Source organism: Natator depressus, chromosome 2 (genome assembly GCF_965152275.1).
Source record: "Natator depressus isolate rNatDep1 chromosome 2, rNatDep2.hap1, whole genome shotgun sequence".
In the NCBI taxonomy this organism is placed as follows: domain Eukaryota; kingdom Metazoa; phylum Chordata; order Testudines; family Cheloniidae; genus Natator; species Natator depressus.
This window is the reverse complement of record NC_134235.1, coordinates 224,237,089-224,263,588: the sequence shown is the minus strand read 5'-3', so window position 1 is coordinate 224,263,588 and position 26,500 is coordinate 224,237,089. Positions and strand designations below refer to the sequence as shown.

The following is a 26,500-nucleotide window of genomic DNA, read 5'->3' as shown; positions in this document are numbered from 1 at the left end:
GTTAGTCTACACGGTAGCAGAGGGTAATCCTCAAAGAAAGGAGGTGGGTATAAAAGAATAAGAGTTTCCTTCACCTCACCTATCTCCTCCTTCCATCTCTGTGCTAATAATAAGAAGAAAGGGGCAGGGGGAGTGGTCCCAGGCTGGAAAATGATGCAGCCTGTGAAATGTATTGCAGCTCATGGTGAGACAACCCTTTTGCTTTTAAGCCTATTAGCCTTGGTAAAGTTTAGGAATTAGCTTGCCTGTTTATCCTTTAATTTCTTTTGTAACCGATTCTGACTTCTATGCCTTACCACTTGTAATCCCTTAAAATCTTTCTCTAGTTAATAAAACTTGTTTTATTATTTTATCTAAACCAGTGTGTTTTGGTTGAAGTGCTTGGGAATCTCTTCTTAGGTCAACCAGCCTGGTGCATAATCATTATTAAGGCTATGTTTTAGTCACAGGTATTTTTAGTTAAAGTCATGGACCTGTCACGGGCAGTAAACAAAAAATCACGGCCCGTAACCTGTCCATGACTTTTACTATATACCCCTAACTAAAACTTGGACAGGGGGCCATGGGTGCTCTGTGGGGGGGCAGTTCAGGACCCCTGCTGGTGCCGGGGGGGGGGAGAGGAGGCTGGGCGCTGATGCTCAGCCTGAGACAGTTGCTGGTGCTGGGTGGGGGGGGTGGGTAGGCAACAGCGCTCAGTTCGCAAAGGCCGGGGGGGCTCTGCACGCTGCTCCCACCACAAGCACTGGCTCCGCAACTCCCATTGGCTGGGAACCACAGCCTATCAGGTCTGTATTGTTGGGGAGTCAGGGTGCAGTATCCAACCTGTCTGATTCACGAAGGACCCTCCCCCTGGGGAATGTCATAATGTATACGCAGGGCAGGGGTGCTGGTACAATTTTTATGGTGGGAGTGCTGATGATGGAAATCATGTATTTGGCATTTGTTATTACTATTTCAAGCCAGAGGGTGCAGCAACACCCCCAGTACTAGCACCACTGATGCAGGGGCAACTTTGCATACAAGTAGGGGGTATGTCTACACTGTAAACTAAGGCTGGGCTCTCACTCAGGTTTGAGCCCAAGCCCCCATTCCATCCACATACAAATCAGTCTGAATCTGGTCACCAAGCACTCAGGACCCCAGGTTCCTAGGACCCTGCTGGGGGTGGGTCAGGGCCCAAGTCCCACTGAGACTTGGATCCAAGTCCTGTTATTTAGCAATGTGGGTGCAGTTCAAGCTGCTGAGCTGAGTCATAAGGTCTGCATAGCACAGTGTGGTCATGTTAGGACAGCTGTGAGTCCCAGATCCAGCAATTGTAAAGCCAGGTTTACAATGCAGCATGGATACTCAAGCAAAGGGTTGGAAACACCTGTCTCACAGACCAGGATTTGCGATGCAGTGTAGACATAGCCAAGGTGACGCACGTCCAACATAGGTGAGCCCTGTAAAAGTAAGGACCCGTAGCAAGGGTACAGCCTGTGTAAGCATAAAGTACCCACCTGGCTATCCTACCAATCGCTCATGTTGCACACAAGGATATGTTACACCTACACGGTTACCCACGGGAGTGTATTTTGTGGAGGCAGCTTAGGGGGGCGGGGTGTAAAAACGTTTGATCTCAAGTCAGGGAAGCCAGACTGGGAACCGCGCGGCGCAGCAATCGCTTTAGGGTCGGGGCGTTAGCCTCTCTCCACGCTGTCCGGCCAGCTGGGCTGGGGAAGGGGGGCACCGTGTGACCTGAGGAGCCGCTGGAGGAGAAAGGAGGAGCCGGCGACACCATGTGAGCCGCTGGCCGGGGGCAGCAGCAGCCCGCCGTGAAGACAGATGGGGTGAGCGAGAGTCCGCTCCAGCTGTCAGCGCGGCTTCAGCCCAGCCCCTGCCTGCGCCCCTCCTCCGCCGCGCGTCTCTCCCCGGGCCTCGGGCAAACCATGGCGTCCAGCGAGGAGGACGGGGCCGGCGGCGGCGGCTCGCTGGAGGAGAAGGAGAAGGGCAGGAAGAGGCGCCTGGGCGCCTTGGCCACAGCTTGGCTCATCGGCTACAACATCGCCATGACCGCCGGGTGCGTGCCGGGGCGCGCTGCGGGCTGGACAGACGCGGCGGGGCGAGGGGGAGCGGGCTGCGGCGGGAGCCGGGCTGAGAGGCGGAGGCCTTGCGACCGGGGGGCGGGGGGCGGCTCTGCTCTAGCAGAGGGCGGCAGAGGCGGCTGCCTGCAGGGCGAGCCCTCGCCCGCCTGGCATTTCCTAATACGGCGCAGCGGTGCAGCCGCGAGCGCGTCATCTCGCAGCCCGGCGGGGAGGTTAAGTATAGCCCGAGCCAGGAATGCCGGGCGGGGCTGCCGGGGCAGGGGGCTCCCCATGGCATAAGTCACCGCGGCCGCCCCCGCGCGCTGAGCCGGCTCCGCGTGGAGCGGGAGCTGCTGGCTGCAGGCGGCTCCCCTGCGCCCCGGGCCCCGCTCCGAGCAGGGCTGAGGCTGACTGCCAGCTGGGGCACCGCCCTGTCTAAGGAGCCTTGGCAGACTTGCGGTCTCAAGCTGCCAGTGAAGGCTTCTGGGGGGTTGCGAAGTGGCTGTAAGCGCGTTGTTACAGCAGGATTCCTCGTTTTCCTCCCACGCCGAGGGCGGGATCAATGTTTTAATAAAGTTTTCAGAGTAGTTTGAGACCCACTGGCTCCCAGCAGCACCAGATGGTACTGCCTGCCCAAAGTTTCTAAATAGCTTTGGTTCAAATTCTTGCTTTGGAGAGCACTCCGGAGACAGGCAACCTATATTAATTTCTTCCATCTGCCATGTTAAGAATTAACTGCAAGAAATGATTACTACTGTTATATTTCTGAGTAGCAGCCGTGTTAGTCTGTATTCGCAAAAAGAAAAGGAGGACTTGTGGCACCTTAGAGACTAACCAATTTATTTGAGCATAAGCTTAGGGTCAGGATGCATCCGATGAAGTGAGCTGTAGCTCACGAAAGTTTATGCTCAAATAAATTGGTTAGTCTCTAAGGTACCACAAGTCCTCCTTTTCTTTTTACTATTATATTGAAAAACCATCTTGGCTTCAGACTAAGCAGCATCACTGATAAATAGTTAACTGATATTGAAACAGTATTTTAAGACATTAGTTTCCTTCTTCCAGCTCCATCTTGGTCTCCCAACGTGCCGCTCTACAGATCAGTCTCTCAGTATTGAAAACAGGTTACAGGCCAAATTCAGCCCTGACACAAGCATACAAAACTCAGTGCATTTGTACCCACTTACCAACGTTGAATTTGGCTTAGTATGTCATTTCAATTTTTGTCCTCAATTCAACTACTGGTAGGGGCCGTTCCAATTTGAATGCATTGGGGTCGAACTGTTAATAAGCCCAGGAGTGCATTTAAACTGACGCCCAGTGTTACAATGGATTCTTTTGTGAAAATGTAGTATTGGTATTAAGTTTTAAGGCTAAGGGAATTCTGGCTTATATTTAAGTGGTTGATGTATGTATTTTCATTCCTTTTCAAGATTTATCATGTTAATAGCAGTGTTTTTCATAACATACTTAAACTGACTTAATTTTCTGTCGAATGACTGAAAATTGTCAGGTTTCAGAGTAGCAGCCGTGTTAGTCTGTATCCACAAAAAGAAAAGGAGGACTTGTGGCACCTTAGAGACTAACAAATTTATTTGAGCATAAGCTTTCGTGAGCTACAGCTCACTTCATCGGATGCATCCACTGAATGCATCCGATGAAGTGAGCTGTAGCTCAAGAAGGCTTATGCTCAAATAAATTTGTTAGTCTCTAAGGTGCCACAAGTACTCCTTTTCTTTTTGAAAATTGTCAGACTCCCACAAATTTTAATACTTAGGATAATTCGACATTGGAACATTTTACAAAGGGAATTGTTGAAGTCAGGCATGGGGCTTTATGAAGGTATGTTTGTGTCAGCTTTAATTAGTGTTTTTATTCGTTCATAATCTTTGCTAGTTTGGAATTGCTGTGTTTCCTCATTGTATTTCTTAACAGTCCACCCCTTGCTTTGTTGTTGTTCATTTGCTCATGAGCACTGGGCTCCTGCCACAGACTTTTAAGGTGGAAACCTTTATTTTAGTTAAGTATCAGAAGGGTAGCTGTGTTAGTCTAGAGCGGTAAAAGCGGCAAAGAGTCCTGTGACACCTTATAGACTAACAGATGTACTGGAGCATAAGCTTTCATGGGTGAGTACCCATGCATCTGACGAAGTGGGTAATCCCCCACGAAAGCTTATGCTCCAATACGTCTGTTAGTCAAAAAGGTGCCACAGGACTCTTTGCCATCTATTTTAGTTGTGATCCCTGCAAGTGCTGAAGCCCCACATATCCCGTCAAAGCCTCTGGTAGTTGAGAGCCACCAGCAGTCGTAAAAGTGGGCCCTTTGTTTCTTGTGTGGGATAGGAAAAAAGAAAGACAAACATTTCATCATCTTTTCAAACCGATAAAGTATAGTAGATACACTTAAGGGAACATTGAAGGGTAATACTAGTACAGGCAAGTTTATCCACTTGGCAAGACAGTACTTGTTAATAAAATTCTAGGAATACCCCAGTTTATCAAAAATTGTGCTAATTCCTCTTTCTAATATGGGATTACATTTTATCATTCATACTGGTAAATGCGTAGGTGATGTTCCAAAGCAAAAATGGCAGGTAGATGTCCAAATCCCATTGAAAGTCAATGGAAGTTAGGCCCGTAACTGTCCTTTGGGCCTCCGAAAGCCTCCCTCAGGGGAATTTATCGTGTAGGGTATTTTCTATTTCATACTGAATGCTTCTCTGATGTTGAGTGAAAGTTGCCATTTTTCTGTATGCAATACAAAGGCCCATATGGGACAAAATAAAAAAAAAAGTTGCAAGCTGAAGACCAAATAAAATGGTCTGTGGAAGTACTTTTTTAAAGAATAACCTGTCTAAGCAAGAGACCTACCAAATTTTGCTTTTTATTAAGTCAGAGAAGACATTTCATGTTCCCTTTCTGTTGCAAAATGAGATTCAGGGAACCTTTTTGGTTTATACTTATTGCCTTTTTCGTCAGATATAATATGGCTTCTCAGGGTATCTCTTATGTAAAGATACTGTTGTCACCTGCCATATTGCCAACCATATAAAAATCCATTATAATTCTCCTTTGGCACACACTTTACTATAAAATACAAAACATTTAGAACCCAGGAAAGCCTTATTGTGAAGGCAACATGTATTGCTGAAGTTAAAATAATCCACTGATTTCAGCAGTAGCTGGAATCCACTCTAATTTTATACTCTACAAAAATTTACTCAGATTTTTACACTAGCCATAAAAAGCCAAAATAATATCTGTGGGTGTTGCTTAACTGGCACTTGTGTTTCATTCTTAGGACAGGAATTGGAATTCACCCTGTGCCGCAGCATTATGGAACCTTGGTAGTTACACTACACACAGGGGAACAGGTATAGAATAGGCATGATGAGAGAATCCACATTTGCAGTGTATGGTGGAGCCCAGTTGCATGTGAGTTCCACATATTGAAAGAAAGGCTTGGAGGTGAGAGATAGCTATTGTCACAGGGTGTACCTATTCAGTAGTGTCCCCTTCTGGCCAAGTGTGGAGCTGTACGTGCTCCCAGACTCACTTTCCCCTAATGTCATCAATAAGGTCACTGAGGCTTTACATGGCCTTCTGAAGGGTCTAATTTATTAACCAAAGACCCAATAAAAATACCAGCAAGCCCTCACCCCAGCATCTTATCTGGGAGACACAGTCCCTCTCGGTTTATCAATTCCTACCTGAGTCTACCACTCTCCTCCAAGAGGGTTTTCTCTCAATTCAGGTCCCTTCTCCAGACACTCTTGACACTCACTGGGAAGAATTCTTCCCTAGAGCCAAGGGAGGGTGTGCAGAGATCTGTCAGCAGTAGCCCTTCTCTAGAAAGCACACAATTCTGACAGGCTGGCCCTTCTGCCACTATTTGGAATTCCCTACCCCTCTGAGCAGTCCTTCCAGGTCCCTTGCTCTGGTGAATTCTTCTACCCTCAAAAACTTCCTGTCTCAGGGATCCATCTCAGCTAATCTCTGGTAACCCTTTGTCAGGCTCATTAGCTAATTAGCTACCAGCTAGCCACCTAGAGATTTAATTCCTTCCAGGTGTGTCTGACTTGGCTTTTCTTTACAGGAGCCTCTCACAGGTAGGCAGGTCTCCTAAAAGGGCTAGCTCTGTGCCACTACTGAGTCCCCTGCTAAGTGGCCACAAAACTTAATGTAAGCAATATTTAGGGACTGCCGCCCCTATTCCCAGCAGGCTTCCCGCAGCTCCCATTGGCCGGGAACAGCGAACCGCGGCCAATGGGAGCTGCAGGGGGCCGTGTCTGTGGACAGTCAACGTAAACAAAATGTCTTGTGGCCCGCCAGCAGATTACCCTGATAGGCTGCACGCCAAAGGTTGCCAACCCCTGCCTTAGGTTATTATAAAATTTATTTTAGCTCAGATTTGTTTGATCTCAGTGAAGAAAGCTTTAATTTGACTAACAATTATTTTTGCTTTCTTTCATTTGAATAATAGCAGAATGCATATTTAAAAAAAAATCCACACTTAATATCAGTACATGATTACCAACATGTCAGTTCCAGAACTGTCCACTTTTGCCAAAATTTTCAAAAGTGACTAGTGATTCTGGATGCCTGGATTTTTGAGTGCCCAACTTTAGACACTTTAAATTGGCCTGATTTTCTGAGGATGGGTATACAACACTTTCTGAAAATTGGACCCCTTTATTGGTGTCTCAAAATGGACACCCACAAACTGAGGCACTCAGAATCACTAGTTGCTTTTTCCAGTCTTGGCCTTAAGTCCCTATGTGCTAGTCCTTCAAAGAGCTTTGTGTGGGTAGAACCCCACTCTCAGGGGTCCCCTCACAGAGCTCCTCGCAGGATTGAGACCAAGGTTGGAAATGCTGGCCACGGCGCTTACTTTTCAATATGTTTTAAGAAAACAAAGTACATATATTCAAATAATTTTTTAAATTTCATGTACATTTTTCAATTTCTTAATGCTATGAAACTCTGATAAGCAATTTGGGATTTGGAATTATATTGGAAAAAGAACTGTAGTCTATACTAGAACCATTACACTGAGTTGTGCAGAGGTTTTCCAGTTGGGGACAACTGCTGGTATATTGAGAGTGGCTGGCACCTGAAGTTGGCATCTTTTTTTTCTTTTTTTTTCTTACCTGCTATGTCATGTTAAAAACAGCTAAAATATGTGAATTAATACTCTCTGAATAATAAAGATATGGTCCATACCATGGAAAAGAGAACACCTTAGCTATGTAACAAAGAGGGCTCTTTGCAAAGAGCAGCAAGACATTCTCTCTATACTTTTCCACAGAGTAGGGTACAGGAGCTAAATAGTTAATGGATTTTGCTATATTTTAAATTATATTGTCAATCTCTTTTTAAACAACACCAGTAGAAAATCAAAATTCTCCTTCAAATATCTGAGATGAAAGTAATGTAATGAATAATTTAGATACCTGGGTGTTCTTAGAATTCTCATTTGAAAATTATCCATTCTCTTTCTTTTCTAGGTGGCTGGTATTGGCTATTGCCATGGCTCGGTTTTACATGCAGAAAGGAACATACAAAGGCTTATACAAAACTATTCAAAAGACACTTAAATTTTTCCAGACATTTGCTGTGCTTGAGGTAAATTTTTAAATGCTACACATTGCTTGATTGGAAAATATTTACCCTCAGCAAAGAAAAACAAAACTTCATTAACATGGAGTTAAGGATGAAAGAATATCTCAGAATTTCCAGTCTTTCTAACTTCATTTATTTTTAAGGTGTTTTTTCTGGGGGAGAGAGGAGGTTGGTTGAAGGGAATGGATATCTATTGTAACATTAACTCTAGGCTACTAAATTATTTGCTTAGGATTTTTTTGCATTTCAAAAATGCTTAAGAATTGCTCAGAGACAGATCTTGCAAGCCAAACAAGGACTCCATTCCTTATGGAGCCTATTCCTTTGCAGACACCCTGCCCTCCTCCACAGATGATTGCTTCCTTCTCATTCCCCATACTGGACTCATTATCCCCCATATGCTTTTCTCTCTTTAGCTCCTTCCAGACTGGACCCACATGCCCCATATGGTTTGCTACTAGTCTTTCATTGAACTATGACTTTCCACATTTGCAAAGCACTCTGGAGGCTGAGTGCACTTGGCAAAGCATGCATCAGACTGATATTGATATATAATACATTCATCAAGCAGATGTATGTATATAATACATGTGCCTCTTTTAACGTGTATGGTCATCTGTGTTTTGGTTTTTATATTATAATAATACCTTTACACTTCTAAATAATTCTACCTGAACCCATCAACACTAGTCAAGGATTTAATTTGAAAAAGAATTAATAAAAATCTTCTAAAATGAACAACAAAAATTTTAAAATCCTTGTATATCTGAAACACCATATGTATCTTGCTTTAAATTTTCCAGAAGAATTCTGATCTGGATAAGATGTTGCATGTGAAACTGAGGTTTGGTTTTGAAGCTGAAGAGCAAGGTGTGTGTATGTATATGAAAATCAGCCTTATGTAAAAGTTCCTTCGGTAAGCAAGTCAGTCTTGATTCAGTGGTATTACAAATCAAGGGCCTGATCCTGTGAGGAGTGCAGCAAAGGAATTCAGGGTAATTGGCACCTCACAGAATTTGGCCTTGAGATCTTAATTTTTGCTGCCGATAGAGTCAATGAAAGTGTAGTCTGAATAAGGAGTAAAGGACTAGGAGTAAGTTTAGATTTATGTTAACAGCAGCAATGTCTTTGTTTATACTGCAAACAATAAAATGACTTTAAACCAGTGACTTTTAATTTATACTTTATTTTTATTGACAGGTAGTCCACTGTGCAGTTGGTGAGTCTTTTGCTTTTAATTTCTCACTTAACTGATTACAAACAGGAATTATGGGACATAGATAATGTATTTCTCTTTTTAAGGAATAGTTCACACCTCTGTGCTTGTGACTGGGGTCCAAGTGAGTTCAAGAATCTTCATGGTATGGTTTATAACACACAGTATAAAACAGGTGGGTGCATGAGCAAATTCTGTTTTACTCTTTACAGGAAGGGCTGATTATTAATAAAAAGCTCATTTTAGCAGGAAGTGTTATTTAACAAGTAATAGGATCTGGCAAATGCTCCATACAGGGGGCTCTTACAAACTTCAGTCAGAGTTCTGCAGGTAGAGAACTTACAGGTTCAAGCCTATAGTTCATGGGTGGGCAAACTTTTTAGCCCAAGGGCCACATCTGGGTATGGAAATTGTGTGGGGGGCCATGAATGCTTACAAAATTGGGGGTTGGGGTGCGGGAGGGGCCGAGGGCTCTGGCTGGGGGTGCGGGCTCTGGGGTGGGGCCAGAAATGAAGAGTTCAGAGTGTGGGAAGGGGCTCCGGGCTGGGGCAGCGGGTTGGGGTGCGGGTGTGTGTGTGAGGGCTCCGGCTGGGGGTGCAGGCTCTGGGGTGGGGATGAGGGGTTGGGGGTGCAGGAGGGTGCTCTGGGCTGGGACCGAGGGGTTCGGAGGGCAGGAGGGGGATCAGGGCTGGGGCAGGGGGTCGGGAGTGCAGGCTCCGGGCAACGCTTACCTCAAGCAGCTCCCGGAAGCAGTGGCATGTCCCTGCTCCATTTCGTATGTGGTTCCCAGCGAATTGGAGCTGCGAGGGCAGCATGCGGAGTCCCCTGGCTGCCCCTACATGTAGGAGCCAGAGGGGGGACATGCCGCTGCTTCTGGGAGCCGCACGGAGCCATGTCACGCGCGGAGTGGGGCAAGCCCCCAACCTCGCTTCCCGGCTGGAGCACTGGAGCGGGGCAAGCCCCAGACCCTGCTCCCTGGCAGGAGCTCGAGGACCAGATTAAAATGTCTGAAGGGCTGGATGCGGCCCCTGGGCCATAGTTTGCCCACCCCGCTATAGTTTACAGTTGTTTACACATAGGATGCTGGTAAATGCCATTGGAGAGGGACAACTGAGACATACTGGGTTTCTGCCAGGTTTGATCTGTCTGTTAAGCAAGATTAAGGGGTAGAGCTTCTGTTCATCAACAAATGTACCACTTTGTACCACAAATTCCACTTTGAAAAAGAACTTCAATTAGCATGTGTTGAATGTACAAATGGAAGTCATTCTTAAACTGAATGCATCTGGATAAACACTGTTGTGACATTTTACATTGATGTTTTCTTTGTAGTTTGTATTAAATCCTTTCTCAAAAATTTTAAATTAATATTATATGAATATTGTAGGTTCACAGCATGCCACTGTAATAGACCATGATTAAAAAAAAACAGAGAAAACCTCCCAGCATATGAAAATTACCCAACTGCCCCTGAAAGTGTTATTTATGTGGTTGGTTATAGATTTTAATGTAGATTCTACTGTTTTGTTACCCCAAGATAAAATGGTGCAAGGAATCTATGATTCTTGTAATGAATGGACTAGGACTTATAGTTTAGTTCGTCTGAATTTTATTTACTTTGCAGGGCTTGAAATTCCTATTCTCTAAAGGTAAATATCGAGTAATGGATCCCAACCTTTGGGTCTGTGCTTCTGTGTGTGACTTGGGTCAGAACTTTCTTAACTCAAGATGCTGAGCCTTTAAACTTTCTCACCAGCAGGTGGCACATGCCTAACTGCTGATGAGATATAACAGCCAGGCAGAAACTGCCTCCATTGTCAATTCCCTTTTTATCTGTTCACAGAAAAGAGCTCTCTTATACACTTTGTTTTCTTTGTCTCCCTTTTTTGTAATACCGAGTAGGTTTATCTTAAAATTTTTTTAAGGTAACTGCTTCTTGTTTTGCTTTTAGAAGAAAAGAAAAAATGTTCAAGAAGTGAACCATTTGTTGGTTACATTGGACGAGTAGATCGAGGCTAGGGCATATATCACTGATTTTCATCATTCTACCTTTATGTGGAATGAACTAAACCTTGTCCACCCAGCTCTTTGTTTCACTTGATTTCAATATAGTAGGTCAAACTACATCAAAAAATCCCCATGTCTAAATGTCTGTCTGAATGCATTTCTCATTGTTATTTCTTTGCATGCCTGAACACTCAGGGTCATGTGAGGGTATCCGATATGTCAGGGTTGGGCAAACTTTTTGGCCCGAGGGCCACGTTGAGGTTGCTAAATGGTATCAAGGGCTAGGTAGGGAAGGCTGTGCTTCTGCAAACAGCCTGGCCCCCCACTCCCTATCCGTCCCCTCCCACTTCCCGCCCCCCTCAGAACCTCCAACCCATCCAAACCCCCCCACCCCACTCCTTGTCCCCTGACCGCCCCTCCTGGGACCCCCCGCCCCTAACCGCCCCCCCCCCAGGACCCCACCCCCTATGCAACCCTCCCTGCTCCCTGTCCCCTGACTGCCCCGACCCCTATCCACACCCCCGACCCCTGACAGGCACCCCAACCCATCCAACCCCTCACCCCACTCCTTGTCCCCTGATCGCCCCCTCCCGGGATCCCAGTCCCTAACTGCCCCCCCAGGATCCCACCCCCTATCCAGCCCTCCCTGCCCCCCCTCCCGGGACCTCACACCCCATCCAACCCCCACTGCTCCCTGTCTTCTGACCTCCCCCCCCCCCGAACCTCCGCCCCATCCAACCGCCGCCTGACTACCCCCCAGGACTTCCTGCCCCTTATCCAATTCCCCCGCCCCTTTACCATGCTGCTCAGAGCAACAGGACAGGCTTATTGGAAAGCCTGGGAGGTGGGTGGGCACAAGCCACGCAGCTGCATGGGAGGAGGGACAGTGGGGGAAGGGCCGGGGGCTAGCCTGGCCGGGAGCTCAGGGGCCAGGCAGGACGGTTCCGTGGGCTGGATGTGGCCCGCGAACCGTAGTTTGCCTACCTCTGGGATATGTAGTTAGAGGCCTGTTAGTGATGATAGCCAGCCTCACTACTTGTCCAGGAGATTTGCGAGGCAACCACATGGAATTCTCTACATACTTATTCAAAGAACTATTGCTTGCATTTAGCATTGTGACCCAAATCCAGGTTTAGCCTGTCAGTGTTAGCCTCTTATCTACTTCAGGTGGAGAGTAGCCTAATTCTCTTCTTCTCCCTTACCTATATTTGAATATCTTTGTACTTCAGTTTGTTTGTTTTTTTGCTTTTGTTATTGAGATTTGTCCTAACCCTCTTATTTTTTTTAAATAAAAGTTAAATCTTGTTTCCAATTTACACATATTGGGCCTAATTTTCAAAGTTGCTGAGCATCTGCATCTCCTAGCTGTGAGTGTTCAGCATCTTTGAAAAGCATTAAAGCTTTGTCACTAGGTTGCATTTTGTTGAAAAACAGTGTTTCCCTTTTCTGTGTTTGGAACAAAAAATGTCTCTGTATTTTATTTTCTAGAAATCCCAGGAGGTTTTCAGCCTTCAGGCACAGAAGCCTATTACCAAATTCCTCCCCTTTTAAAGAAAATAATTAAATCACTTGTGTGTAATTCTCCTTCTCAGAAGGTATTATTTGTAAAAGACCCCCAACCATCATCTTTGCACAGTTGGGGATTCCCCTCCCCAAAGGATCTGATCTTTGAAGCAGCAGGTAGATATGCTACCTACTGAGGAGGCAGTTTAACTACTCAGAACTTGAATCTTTAAAACACTGCAGATGAGTATATTCACCTACAGCTCTTGATCCTCTCACTCCTCCTCCTTCAGTGATCGACCCACTCCCAACTGCCTAACTGTCCTGCAAACTCCTGAGCACTCCAACCTGATCTTCTGCTGTCAGGTTTCACTTTGTAGCCCATGGAGTACACTGAACAAAATGGAATTATCTTGTGTATCGCGGAGACATTAGTAAGCAGGAGTGGGGGAAGCAACAACAGACATGGGCTAGGTGAACATAAGAAGACAGACAAGACGAAGAGTAGTGTGATGTGATGTTTGTCCAGTCTAAAATGGAAGAGAAATATTATACATAGTATTTTGAGAAAAAGAAAGGGAGAGGATAAACACAAGCAACTAGACCAAAAATCAGAAGAAATAGAGCAAATTGAAAGGGCAGATGCAGGGTAAGCAAAAGAAGGAATTAAATCAACGAAATAGTTCAGTGTTTTGATGTATTTACAATGGTTACAGTCACTTTGTACTGCACAGTTAGCAAAATTTCAGTATGTTGGTGAATACCTGTAATAGAAAAGTTAACAGGTGCTGATTTTTGATACCCAAGTTTTCCTTCTTCTCAAATTCTTAGTTCTATTCCAAATGTCTTAAGTGGAAGTCTATTGCCGCTTGCATAGAAAAGAAGCTTAAGGGTGAAGAAAATGTTGGTTCTTTATACTTTCACAGATCCAGAATGAGGAGAGCGTTATTCTTTTTCTGGTCGTTTGGACTGTGACAGAGATTACACGATATTCCTTCTACACATTCAACCTGCTCAACCATTTGCCATACTTCATTAAATGGGCCAGGTGGAGATGTCTTGCAGTTTAGTTTCTCATAGTTCTGTGCATGCTAATTTCATGCATGCTGAACTAACACACAGGAGAACAGATGTGTGAGCTTTGGCTTTGTGTCAGAAGAATGCGGTTGGTTGCCTTGTGTATTTAGGAATATTGCCATTTGGTTTAAAATGTAAAGAATATTTTAGCTCAGATATTTGGATGTGATTTGTTTTTTAATTTCTTTGTTTGATAGTTATTTTCATTTACTAGTCATCCTTTTGTTTTATGCTTGCAGGATTACCTTTTAACTTTTAGAAATTTAAGTTGCATTTTGAATACAATTTAAAATGTACTAAATTATCTTTTTTTTAAAAATGATCATACCATGTATCCTCTTGCACTATGCAATAAAGAAAAACAAAACCTTTTGTTGCCAGAAATCTAGGTGTTTACAAACGTAGGCCCAGATTCTACAAGGACTTACCCATAGACACTGTGAGTGCTAACTGTGATGGGACTATTCCAAGTTCATAAAGCTGGGCACATACATAAGTCTTTGCAGGACGGGGGCCAGAGTGCCCACTCAGTCCTGTGAAGTTGCTGGGAGCTTTGGGCTCTCATCACCTTACAGGCTTTGTCCCTTATTCTGTATTCAATTTATGATTTAATTAGAGGTTTTACAAAGCCTTCGTTAATATTTTAACTAGCTTAGTCCAAAGAACAAGGGCATCTTTTTTATAGACGTAACCTTGACTTGAGATGTCAATACTTGAGTATGTTACTGAATGTGAAATACATTACTGATTGTGTTTAGGCTGGGTATTTACCATGAAGCTTAACTGGATGAATTGCATCCTCTGTAATTATTGAATGAACAATAAATATATATCCAGAACAGACTTTGCTTTTTATGAAGCAGATAAGTCTTTTTAAAAATTCATTATAGATGATTTGTCCATATTTATCCAAAAATATATTTTTGTTTATTTATTTTGCTTTATTTTTGTTTTGTAGACAACACAGTTCTGATGCTTCTAATGCACTTCTTTGATATGGCTGATATTTATGTCCATTCTTATAATACATTGTCTTTCTGCTTGTACAGTATGTGGTAGGTTTTGGCATGTTTAAGACTAAATGGCAGACTTAAAAAAATAAACAGTTAAAGATCCCCTGTCTTTAATTGAATATATATTTAGGCTTTAAATTTAAAAACACATTTGAAAGATATCAACCTATCAGATACTCCCAATGCTTCCAAGTTAGAGGGTTTTTTCCATTCAAAATATAATAAGGCAGTAGGAAAAATAGTCATTCTGACAATAGAGCCTTATATGTGTGTGAAATATATTGGAAAACAAACATTTGAAAGTGAGTTTTTCTGTCACATATTTTACCAAGGGCTGACATCAGGAATCAGGGGAAATTTATAGCTAGCACAAATGGGCACAAATCCATTGGCTTATCTGAGTTGTGTCTTCTCTTCTCTTCCCCCCGACCCACCCACCTCTTCCCGTCCTTTGATGAGTTTTGTCCTTTTTTGTATATATAGCTATACATCAATACACATGTGCAAACCATAGTAAACTTCCGTTTAATGCTTTGGGATCACTAGCTTTTTATTTTGAATGATAAAAGCTTTGTCTTTCCCTATTAAATAGAATAAATACACCTACATTTTAATTCAGAATACCCCATTTTTGGTTTGTTTCTGTTCTGCATATGGCCAAGGTGTATTTGGAGTTACGCCATCAGTTTCTTGTTACGTCTCACCTAATCTGTTCTGTTTGATGTACGAGCTCGCTAAGCCCATCGATTACTAGGGAGTTTCATATTCAGTTGCTGCCATTTTAAAACTCATCTGGTTTGGTCATAGAATGCATATTATACATTTATTTCAGACCCTGTGAGGCAGCTGTCATTGCTTTCTCCAGCCTGAACTCAAGAGAACAGTTCTTTATGAATGATTGCATCTGTATGTCTTACCTTGCATGAGAATTTTTCAAAACATTGCTGATTTCAGTTTCTTACTTTTCCACCATGTATATAGCATATGGTATTCAAAGTAGTTGGCTTCTTTCAGTGTCTTTGCTTTATCATTTATTTGAAAGTGGGTCTCTTTGTCTAAAATGGGTTCATTGAGATATCTGGTCTCACACACAGATGCTTTTGCATCAGTAATTCCCATTCATGTAAGTGGCAGATGCAGTACATGGTTAGCTTCCCCATATGACAATGGGAGGAACAAGCTTCCTAGGTATCTTAAGATTCCATTAACTTCAATAGAATTACAGTGGGGAAGGGATGCACTTGGACCAGTGTGCATGGGCTGTGATGAAGATATGTATTCCTACTTATTATTGGTCCAGGCCTGCTCCCAGGCCAATCAATGGCACCAGGATCAGGCTCTAAATCAACCAAAACAAGATTACTGGATGATACAACAGTTTTCCAAACTTTGAATCTTTATCTTTAACATTGGAAAAACATTAAAACATTTTGATATTACTGCAAACTAAATGTAAGGGCTTAGGGCCAGATCCTCATCTAGTATAAATCAACATAACTCTATTAAAGTCAGTGAAGTTGTGCTCATTTATACCAGCTAAGGGTCTGGCCCTTGGTTTTCTCTTGCAGGAAACTACTGTAGTTCATTGCTGTGCCACTAATCATCAAAACAAGAAATGTTACAACATGAATTTATCTTTCAAGAAAATAATTCTTAGATTTGTTTTTCTTCAGATACAACTTTTTTATCATCTTGTATCCTGCTGGAGTTGCTGGTGAACTTCTAACTATTTATGCTGCATTACCTTATGTGAAGAAGACAGGCATCTTTTCACTGAGACTTCCCAACAAGTATAATGTCTCTTTTGACTACTACTACTTCCTTATTATTGTCATGGCCTCATATATACCATGTAAGTACTATTATACTTTAATAATACCAACAACACAATAATAAATTATGCAGCCGTTCTCAAACTGTGGGTCAGGATCCCATTTTAATGGGGTCGCTAGGGCTGGTGGTTAGACTTGCTGGGGCCAAAGCCCGAGCCCTGCCGCCTAGGGTCAAAGTCCAAAGGCTTGAGCTCTGGGGAGTGGGGCTCAGACTTCGGCTTCAGCCCTGGGCGGCAGGGCTCCGGTGGGCTCAGGCTTCAATCCCCCTTCCTGGGGTTGTGTAGTAATTTTTGTTGTCAGTAGGGGGTTGCAGTGCAGTGAAGTTTGAGAATCCCTGAATTATAGGCAGAGCTTGCAGTGATGCCTGTAGTTACCTTTGCCTAATACTTTATAGGACCTAGTTAGTTAAAATTTTGCCACACTTTAACTGCTTAGGCAGAAATTTTACATGCTGAGTGTCTGCCTCAGGCTGAATATATTTGGAAAGCTTCAGTGAAAATGGTTTAGCCATTTCCTAGAACAAGATTAGGGAAAAATAAGATTTGTTGTTTATGTTAAAAGAATCCTACTACCATTTTGTTGAGAAGCTCTAGCCCCTCCACTGTTTGGAGAAAGGACTTGAAATTTGGACCCCTGTTGGTGTCAGGGATGAGCATTTTGCAATCCTCATGAAAATGCATCTAAAATTAGCCTCTGAAAATCATGGTTTGCACATACTCGGTAAAGGTTTGTTAGAGGCTAGCAGCAAAATTCTCTAAAAATTCCATCTGCACTGAGCATGCTGCGCTCCACTCCTACAGAACTTTGTTCCAACAACATTGAACATGCTGCACCCCCAGAGAGTTCACTGAGCATGCTTCAGACCAGGGGAAGCAGGATTTTTCCTGCAATTGCTCCCTCCTGGGAGCCGCTATTGAATTAGACACATGAACTGACAGCAGAGAGACTGTCTCTCCTGTATTCTCAGTACTCCCTATGCTGGCACCAAGACAGAACTGAGAAGTTGTCTCACTTAAATGCAGAGAAATGAGGAGCAGCATGGGCACAGGTGTGGCAGACTGGGGAGGGATAGAGGCATGCTGGGGTCTACAGACCAGGGGGGATAGAAACAGCTGAGACAGGGACAGGCTGGGGGTGGGCAGAGTTGAATAGAGAAGAGACAAAGGCAGGCTGGGAGTGGAGGCTTGGATAGGAGCAGAATAGGACAGATGCAGGGAGGACAGAGACAGACGGGGACAGGTTGGGAAGGATTATGCAAGGGGATAGGGCAGAAGGAGGGATGTTGAGGATGACAGGGGCAGAAGGATCTGTTACCACTAGAACACAGTGCCTTATACAGAATTTGAACTAGACCCTTAGCTTCCTGGGTCTCAGTGTTTCTCTACTGTTCTGCAAATATATTGGAAACCCACTGGCAAACTGTGAATTTTAGATCAGTAAGCCCTACAACTGTACCTGACAAATTGGTTGAACTGATAATAACAAAGCACCTGGAATATCATGATTGATAGGCTCTAATCAGTATGCATTCTGTAAAATGAAATCATGTCTCACTAAGCTCTTAGAATTCTTTGAATGTGTCAGTAAACTAGTGGATAAAGGAGCAGTGGTTGACATAACGTATTTCAAGTTCCAAAAGGCCTTTGACAAGGTTCCACACAAGAGGCTATTAAGGAAGCTACGTAGTCACAGGGTGAGAGGCAAACTCATATGAAGAGAGACTTAGATTGAAGACTTGGATTGTTTACCTCAGTAAGGAGACAGATAAGAGGGGACATGATAAAAATATCTAAAATAACAAATGGTATAGAGAAGGGAGACTGGGAGTTTGTCTTCTCCCTGGCCCATAACAGAAGATCAAGGGAACATTCAGTGAAATCAAAAGGTGGGAAATTCAAAACTGATAATACTCTTTCACACAATGTGTAATTAAACTGTGGAACTCTTTGCCCCCTCAACTCTTTGTTGTTGAGGCCAACAATTTAGCAAGATTCAAAAAGGGATTACGTATTAATATGGATAAATAGACTATCCAGAGTTATAATTAATTATAACAGACATTTTGAACTTTTATAAATTTTATAATTAATTATAACAAAAAATAAATCTTCAAAAAGAAAAGGAGGACTTGTGGCACCTTAGAGACTAACAAATTTATTTGAGCATAAGCTTTCGTGAGCTACAGCTCACTTCATCATCATAAGCTCATGAAAGTTTATGCTCAAATAAATTTGTTAGTCTCTGAGGTGCCACAAGTCCTCCTTTTCTTTTTGCGGATACAGACTAACACGGCTGCTACTCTGAAATCTACCAAAAATAAACCTTATGTTTCAAGGGTTAAGTCAGTGTTTAACTATTAAAGGTCAGGATGAGATCTAATGTGAATAACACTTTATCCCACATCCACATAGTGTGTGATTTTTACAACTGTCTCCGAAGCATCTGGTACTGGCCACTGGACAAGATAGACAGTGGGTCTGAGTCACAGTGGTAATTGCTACATTCCTATGTGTCTCATCCCTTTTTAGTGTCTGGCCCACAGTGATAACAGCTTGCTACTGCTGTTTGTTGCGGCATTAGCTTAAGTGGCTGAGGTCTGTGCTGTGAAGCTTAAGATTTCAAGCCTGCTGATGACCCATGAAGGGGTCAGTATGGTGCCGCACGAAGGAATTTCTGTTTTTTCAGTTTACTTTGTTTAAAATTAGGAAATCACACCTAAAGAAACTACATCTAGGAACACCCAAAGAAACATCATCTTAATCCTGCCTCAGTATGGGGGCTGGATTAGATGACCTCTTGATCTCCCTTTAGCTCTACAGTTCTACCATTAAAATAACATTAAGATGGCAAAGTCAGGCACCCTGGTGCATATGTATTATGATACAGGGTAAAAATTTCAAAAATCCCTGAGTGACTTAGGCTCCTAAGTCTCACTGAAAGTCAGGGGGACTTAGACTCCTAAGTACCTATGTCCCTTTTGAAAATGGGACTAAGGGTCCTAAATCATTTAGATTATTTTGAAAATTGTACCCATAGTTTTTAATTACATATGACTTTTTTCCCACAGAACCCCCGTTTTATTCAGTGCACAGGATGGACTGTGTTCTGGGTATGAATCAGGGGTATGTAGTGAACGAGATGGTTGTCTCTATGACCCTGCCTCATTTGTTGCAGAAGTTGGAAGGTGTGCAGTGAAGGAGGCAGGGGATTGCAGGAAGAGAAGGAATGGTCTTGTGCTTAAAGCAGTTGAATGCTGCCCTAGAGAATTGGATTCTATCCCTGCCTATGTCACAGAGTTCTTATGTGATGCTGGGCAAGTCAGTTAAATGGAATTATGTGTTCCTCATTTCCTGGGTGCCCTACCTGAGTCACCTATGGCCTGATATGCATAGGTGTTGAGCACATATAGCTGTAACTGAATTCAGTTAAAGCTGTGCATCTATATAATAAGATTTTAACACTGTCACTCTGTCTGTGTGTCACTTTGAAGCCTAGAATGTCTGTTGAGTCAGTGGAATCATGGAAACAGCCACAAGCCTGGCTGTTAGTTCTTTTTGTTTAGAATATCTCCAGGTTCAGTCATTATTGGGATTCATTGTGTCATCCAATTTTTATGGTCTCAGACATTTGCAGCGTTTTTACATGCACAACTTTACAAATTCCACCCATGTGATAGCTTGGGCTTTCAGCCACTAGCTGAACTTGTAAAGTGCTCTAAAAAGAATGTTCAGGCCCTAGGCATCTCAAATTGGGTACCCAAAATTAGTGGACACTTTTGGCCTTAACCTCTCTGTGGTGAGTCTCTTTGTTCCCATCTGTGAAGTGGGGATAATAATACCACTTTTCCTGACGGGGTGTTGTAAAGATAACTTCACAGGTATTAATGAATTTATCAGATACCACATTGATGAGCACCACAGAAAGCCCTTTGGGAGTTGGGGGGAGGTGAAGTGGGTAGGATATTACAACAATTTCCGTAGGACTAGAGGGAGATAAGTTGGCATCTTCCTCCCAGTCCTGACCCATTCAAACCTCCCTCAGCATAGATCCTGGGCCACATGGAAGAGTCCACAGAGCCATGGAGGTTCCTGAGAAGTCATTGACCCTACTTCCACAGACAGAGGGTTGGAGGGAGATGCATGCACAGATCCTTACATGGATTTTGGTAGTGTGAACTGATCCATCAGTGTTTAAGTCATAGTTTGCCATTGTAAGCAACCCAGTGTTACTTGCTCCATCGCCATAATTTTTCCTCAGCTGAATAGTGTACAGTTAGAAATGTATTTTTCCTTTTTTCCTCTAATTTGTTCATTTATTCTTTGATCAAGTGTTTCCACAACTCTACTTTCATATGCTGTGGCAGAGAAGAAAGGTGCTTCATGGAGAGGTGATTGTAGAAAAGGACGATTAATCCAACTCTTGCAACCACGGTGCTTTTTACAGAATAATAAGAAATGGAAACAAAACACTTCATGTGATCCTTATGAGTCCAAGTTTTAAATCATGGAACAAGAATAAATGGCTGTGCATGAAATAACATGGATTGTATTGTTTTGTAAATTCAGTATGTCTTCAGACTTTGCATTTCATCCTTGGCTTCACTTTTGATTATTTTATTTCATTGGTTGGTTGTTTCCTCAGACAAACTATTTTCTTCCCAATTTTTTTATATAAATTAATAAATAGAGGCAGGAGATTGAATAGCTTGCCAAATTGCTTTCTATTACAAAACTTCTAGTGGTCATTAAGAAAAAAAACAGAGTTGATGAGCAATATTGGAAGTTAGTACAGTATTCTGAAAAATAGATACTTCATAAATTAGATTTTTTTATAGGACAGGTGGCTTAAATTTTGTCCTTTCTTATTATTTTGAAAATATTAATCTTTGTCAATATTCAGAACTGAGAGTTTAGTGTCTCTTGAACCTTATGAGAACACGCCATTAAAAGTAAACTAAACTAACGCCAGGGTTATAATTACTTAGGGTCTGACTCTGCAGCTCTTACTCACATTAAGTAGTATCTTCCTTCACAATTATCCTTTTGAAACTTTTAGAGTCCAATTCAGCATTAGTAAGTGTAATAGAATTGGACACTTCATTAGGCCAGAGACTCAGCATAGGGGAAGTGGTCCATGCTAGCAGATTCAGGTGCAGGATCAAGGCCTGGAAGAGCTGAAGCCTTTTACTTGCAGGATTGTATCTTAGCATCATAGAATAAGCTTGTAAAAGAGTTGAACTCTAGATTCTCTATGCAGATTTAGAGTAGTGTACTTCAGTTTGCTATTACTTAATGCCTAGCTATAGCTGATGATGTGGCCCAGGTTTATTTTGTCCTGGTGAATTGATTACCAGTTTATTCTGTATTCTAGAGTTAGGGAACATGAGGGGTGGCGGTGAGGAGTAAATACAGAAGTACATGTGGAAACTGCAGCTATGGCAAAGTATTTTATTTCTTACAATTAATCAAATGGGATAAAAATGGAAGATTTAAAAATACTTTAAAATACTGTCTTGACATGTAATTGTATTTTGAATCAGCCAGCTATGCACTTTTAATTGCTCCTTCAGTTAATTGTTTCATCCTCTTTATAATGTAATCAAGGAACAGTTTTGGATCTGGTCCTATTTAACATCTTTAATAATCCAGAAGAGGAACATGTTAATGAAAATCACAGATAATGCTAAACTGAAGATGTTATAAACACCAGCATGGAGAGATGAGTTATATAATGGGTCTTACAGAGGTTAGAAATATGGGCAGGAATTTAAAGCCATAAAGTTGGAAGAGACCTGAAGTGAGAGTGGACCACAGATTAAATGTTCATTTGCAATACGATGTGGTAGCAAAAAAGATCAGTGCAATTTGGGGTTGCATATGCTGAAGTTTCATGTCGTGAAGCAGGGAGATGTGATTGTCCCTCTTTAGGGGACTCTGCTGAGTCCACATCTGAAATAGCATGTAAAGTTCTGGGTACCTCAAAAGCAGAAATTTTTAGGCAAACTAGAAAGTTCAAAAAACAGCAACAAAAATAATGAATGGACATGAGTAAGAGGTAGGAAAGATTGACTTTAAAACATTAAATATGTACAGCGTGGTTATGGAGAAAATATTTGAGAAGGAAAAGGAATTATTAAGTACTAGGAGTTGTAATTAGGAGTCAGGGGAAATTAAGAAATGGAAAATATAAAATGAATACTAGGAAAAAGATCCTGACCATGAGCTCTACTAAGTTGCTGAATAATATTCCAAGGCCCATGATGGCAGCTCCTTTTCCTGGGACATGTAAAGCCCAACTTTTTGGAATACTAGAAAACATATTGTAGGAAACAGTCTTGCTTTGACTGTGGATGGGTCTAGATAACCTGAAAGGTGGTTTCCATTTCTAACTTCTAATGATTATATACTGTGACTTTTAAAAAGAGTTGGAAATGTTTCCTGATGTGACTAACAAGTCTTTGTTATATCCTTAAGTTGCAATTTTATGTCTTAGACTTCCCATATTTACACATCTCAACATTACATGTAAACTAGCTTCCTTTTCAGTTATTGGTGTATAGAAGGCTTGAGATGGAATAATAGTTTTTCTGACAATTTGAAAACTGAATATTCTTGATCTATTTTAAAACAGCGTATTGATCCAAGGTGCTATGTTAACTTATTAAAATACATTTTTATGCAGCTGAAATGATTTAATGTATTAAAATAAATATCACATTTACAGTCTTGAGGCACAAAATACTTATACATGCTACATGTTTAGACTAAAAGTTTTATTTGTTAAGTGTCTTTTGCATAAAAAGTGCTTCAAATATTAATTGTTCTGATAAACTTAATTCAACTTGCACTCTGTTCCATATGAAACACCCGGGCAGCTTCTGAGCACCTATTTCTCAATGAGCAGGCAGAAGGATCTCATGGAATTTGAATTAATTAATATGATTGGGTTGTGTTCAGTGCCAAAGTGTAGTATCCTTTTACTGGGGGTTTGAGCTTACTTAAGACTATGACTATTGATCTATTTGAAATTAATTGACTATTCCAAGGGCCCGATCCTGCAACTCTAACTCAAATGAGTTTGTCCTTTGACTACAAGTTGAAGGGCTGAGCTCCAATACAGTGTTATTCATCCGGGGGAGGAGCGGGGTTGTATTGTGTGTGGGTTGAACATATTGTCATACAAGATGCAAAGAATTGCTGTAAGCATTTTGATATCCTTTTATACATGCAACATGACTTAATACAACACCATTCATTACCATTCTGGTTTTTGGCTTGCACAAAGCAGCAATGTACTAGTCCTGAATATTAATACATGAACAAGAAAAAACGTAAAGGTGGTTTACAATTGAAGTAGAATCTTGTTAAACTGCACATCAATAAACTGCAGCCTCATGCTGAAAATAACTCTTTGGGTCTGTGTTACTGAAGGCCAGACCAGTGAGATTTTGGTGTGGATGACAAGCTCCCTGTGAAAATTACATTGAATCTCTCTCTCTCTCTCTCTCTCTCTCTCTCTCTTAAATCTTTCACTGAATTTTTCACTCCGCTCTAATTAATATATTTTAAATTGATATCTTCTGTTAGCAAGTAAGAACTGTGAGTGAAATCCTGGTCCCCCTGAAGTCAAAGATTGAAACCCCCATTGACTTCAGTCAGGCCAGTATTTCAGTCTGTGTGCATAGCATCATATTTATAACATAATGAAATAGTGAACTAACTTACTCCATGCATTTAATTGGCATTAAAAACAAGTGTGAATTTCTTAGGGTGCACTCTGTTTCAAACCTGAATTTGGCACATTTGTCCATCTTTGTAATCTTCACTGCAGTATTCACAAATGTTTTAACTTATTGAGAACCTCTTTATTATGAAAGGTTAGGAATATATTCCAGCATTAAATTCTTTGACATTTTAATATTGTATCTAATAAGCTGTTCATGTGAATGACAGCTCTTGCATCATGCTATTTTGGTGTTTTATTGAAGGTGCTAATATCTGGCCTGATTCTGTAATGTTGTGGGACGGCCTTTATTCATATGAGTAATCCCATTGATTTCAGGACTTGGCCCTTAATGCCTAAAGGCTTAATCCTGAGATCAGACCAAAACCCACAGAAAAGGGCATGGGACTGAGAAATGGCATCAGCCCTAACTGCCCAAGATGGCCAATGCTGGCCATTGTGAAGAACAGTTGGCACAGTTCATTTCTCCCCTCTCTTGCTCTATACAGCATCTTAGAACATGGCTGAGTTGGCTACACTGAGTCTAAACCACAATCCCTACCCTCTCCATGGAGAACTGTGGAGACCAGTTTGGGAGATCTCCATGCACAAAGGGGAAGCAGAATCACCTTGCACGGCTTCTGTGCTCCACTCTACCCTGCCTAAGGCTTCATGAGCATGAATTTCTCTCAGGAGCTGGCTCTGTAAAAGCAATAGTATGCCAACACTTCTGTACTATGCTGCTGTGTATAGTACAGTTCAATATTAATAGCCTTAGAGAACTTGTGCAACATGCTTCTGCTAATTCCCATTAAATAACATTAATCACACATGGCCAGTTACCTCGTTCTCTTCGTGTTAATTAATAAGCTGCAATGCACATTTCACAGGGCAACACGCGGAAGGCTTTTCTGTAACCAAAGGGAACATACTTCTTTCTATCTAGGACATACATATGTAAATGTTAAATCTAGGAATTGCCACTGCTCTGCCTGTGATACTTAGATTCTTCATGGTAGTTGACCTAAGTGATGAGTGACACTTTCTGGTTTTATTGTGAACTGATCAAATCTACAGCCTAAACGTGGCATGTGCATAAGCCAGTTTTGGTGAACTGAGCTCAAGCTCAACTGTTATTAGGGAAAAAAAGAGGAACTAATGTTAAGAACTGATACATGGGGATTTTTAACGAGGAATACTTAGAGTAAGTGTGCTGGACTGAACAAGAGGGTTTTGTAAAAGTGAGAATTTCAGATGGACAAATTGACTGCAGTTAATCCTAGAGAATTAGTGAAGCTATTTTTCTGAAAGACAATGCTGCAAGCCTTTTATAAATTCAAATTTGTTTTATAATTTGTATTTTAAAATGTGCTTATAGATATATTATTTATTATGAAACAGCTTACAGGTCAAGTCCACACTACATATCCACTTTTTTGTATGGATACAGTACTTTGACCTCTTAAAATGTGTTCAGCTATTTTTATTATACTGAAAATTAAATTTAAGGAAGTAAATAATTGACATTTCTGCAAAGTGGTTGTTAGTGTGGTTTCTTTCATGACTTTATTGTGGTATTGTTAGTGTGTACTAAGCCCAATGCCCTGAAAGCAGCAAGTTAAAATTTGGCAAGGAGAGCTCTCTCAAACGTACTTGCAAGATCGGAGGGGCCTTAGTAGTAAACTGCATGCAGGTGCAAGGGTGTAAGGGCCTGACATTGTAAGGTGCTGATACCTCCTGAGAGATCTTGAGGGCCTTAAGCTTCGATTGATTTCAATGGGAGTGGAAGATGTCTAGCACCTCGGAGGGTGATCAACACTTCGTATTATCAGATTCCACAAGCCTGATCCTGTGAACTCTGGGACTACACAGATAGCGCCACTGGCTCCTTAAAAGCTTGCTCCTGGATGGTACTAATGACCTCTTATAAGGTGCTGAGAGCCCTCAATTCCAGATGGCACTGGGTATAATTCTAAGAGGTGCTTAGCACATGTAACTCCACATGACATCCACAAAAGCAGTGGTAATTTTGGGCACTCACCACCTGTCAGGATTAGACCCTAGACTGTTAGCTTTTGGGAACACTCAAAATGTACCATAGTCCATTTGTCATGTTACATCAACTGAAATATGATGTGGTCTGGCTTATTCACAGTCATCTTGCTTCTTAATTCATTCTTGTTCATATTTTATTTCTTTCCAGTTGCTTGCTTTGTACAAATGTAAGCACAGTCTAATTTGTCTAATCTTTTCATGTAGAAAATGTATTTAAAGAGTCATCAAAATGTAAATGTAATGCAGTTGCTCATTTATTTATTAAAATTTACCTACCTACATATTCTCAACTGGTGTATCATATTCATAATGTATACAGATGGACTTATGAAGTGAATCATAAAATATTGACCTTTTAATAAAATAAAATAGTTCATAGTATTTATATGCA

The 26,500-nt window shown here is 41.8% G+C and overlaps 1 protein-coding gene across 1 annotated transcript; it reads left to right on the top strand.

Moving 5' to 3' along the window:
- Positions 1-1,678: 1,678 nt before the first annotated feature.
- HACD1 (3-hydroxyacyl-CoA dehydratase 1) lies at positions 1,679-26,332 on the top strand. Its single transcript, XM_074946021.1, has 7 exons — positions 1,679-2,059; positions 7,570-7,687; positions 8,885-8,903; positions 8,987-9,075; positions 13,337-13,458; positions 16,174-16,352; positions 20,661-26,332. The coding sequence occupies exons 1-7, from the start codon at positions 1,929-1,931 to the stop codon at positions 20,741-20,743; spliced, it is 741 nt and encodes a 246-aa protein (XP_074802122.1). The 5' UTR covers positions 1,679-1,928; the 3' UTR covers positions 20,744-26,332.
- The last annotated feature ends 168 nt before the right edge of the window (positions 26,333-26,500 follow it).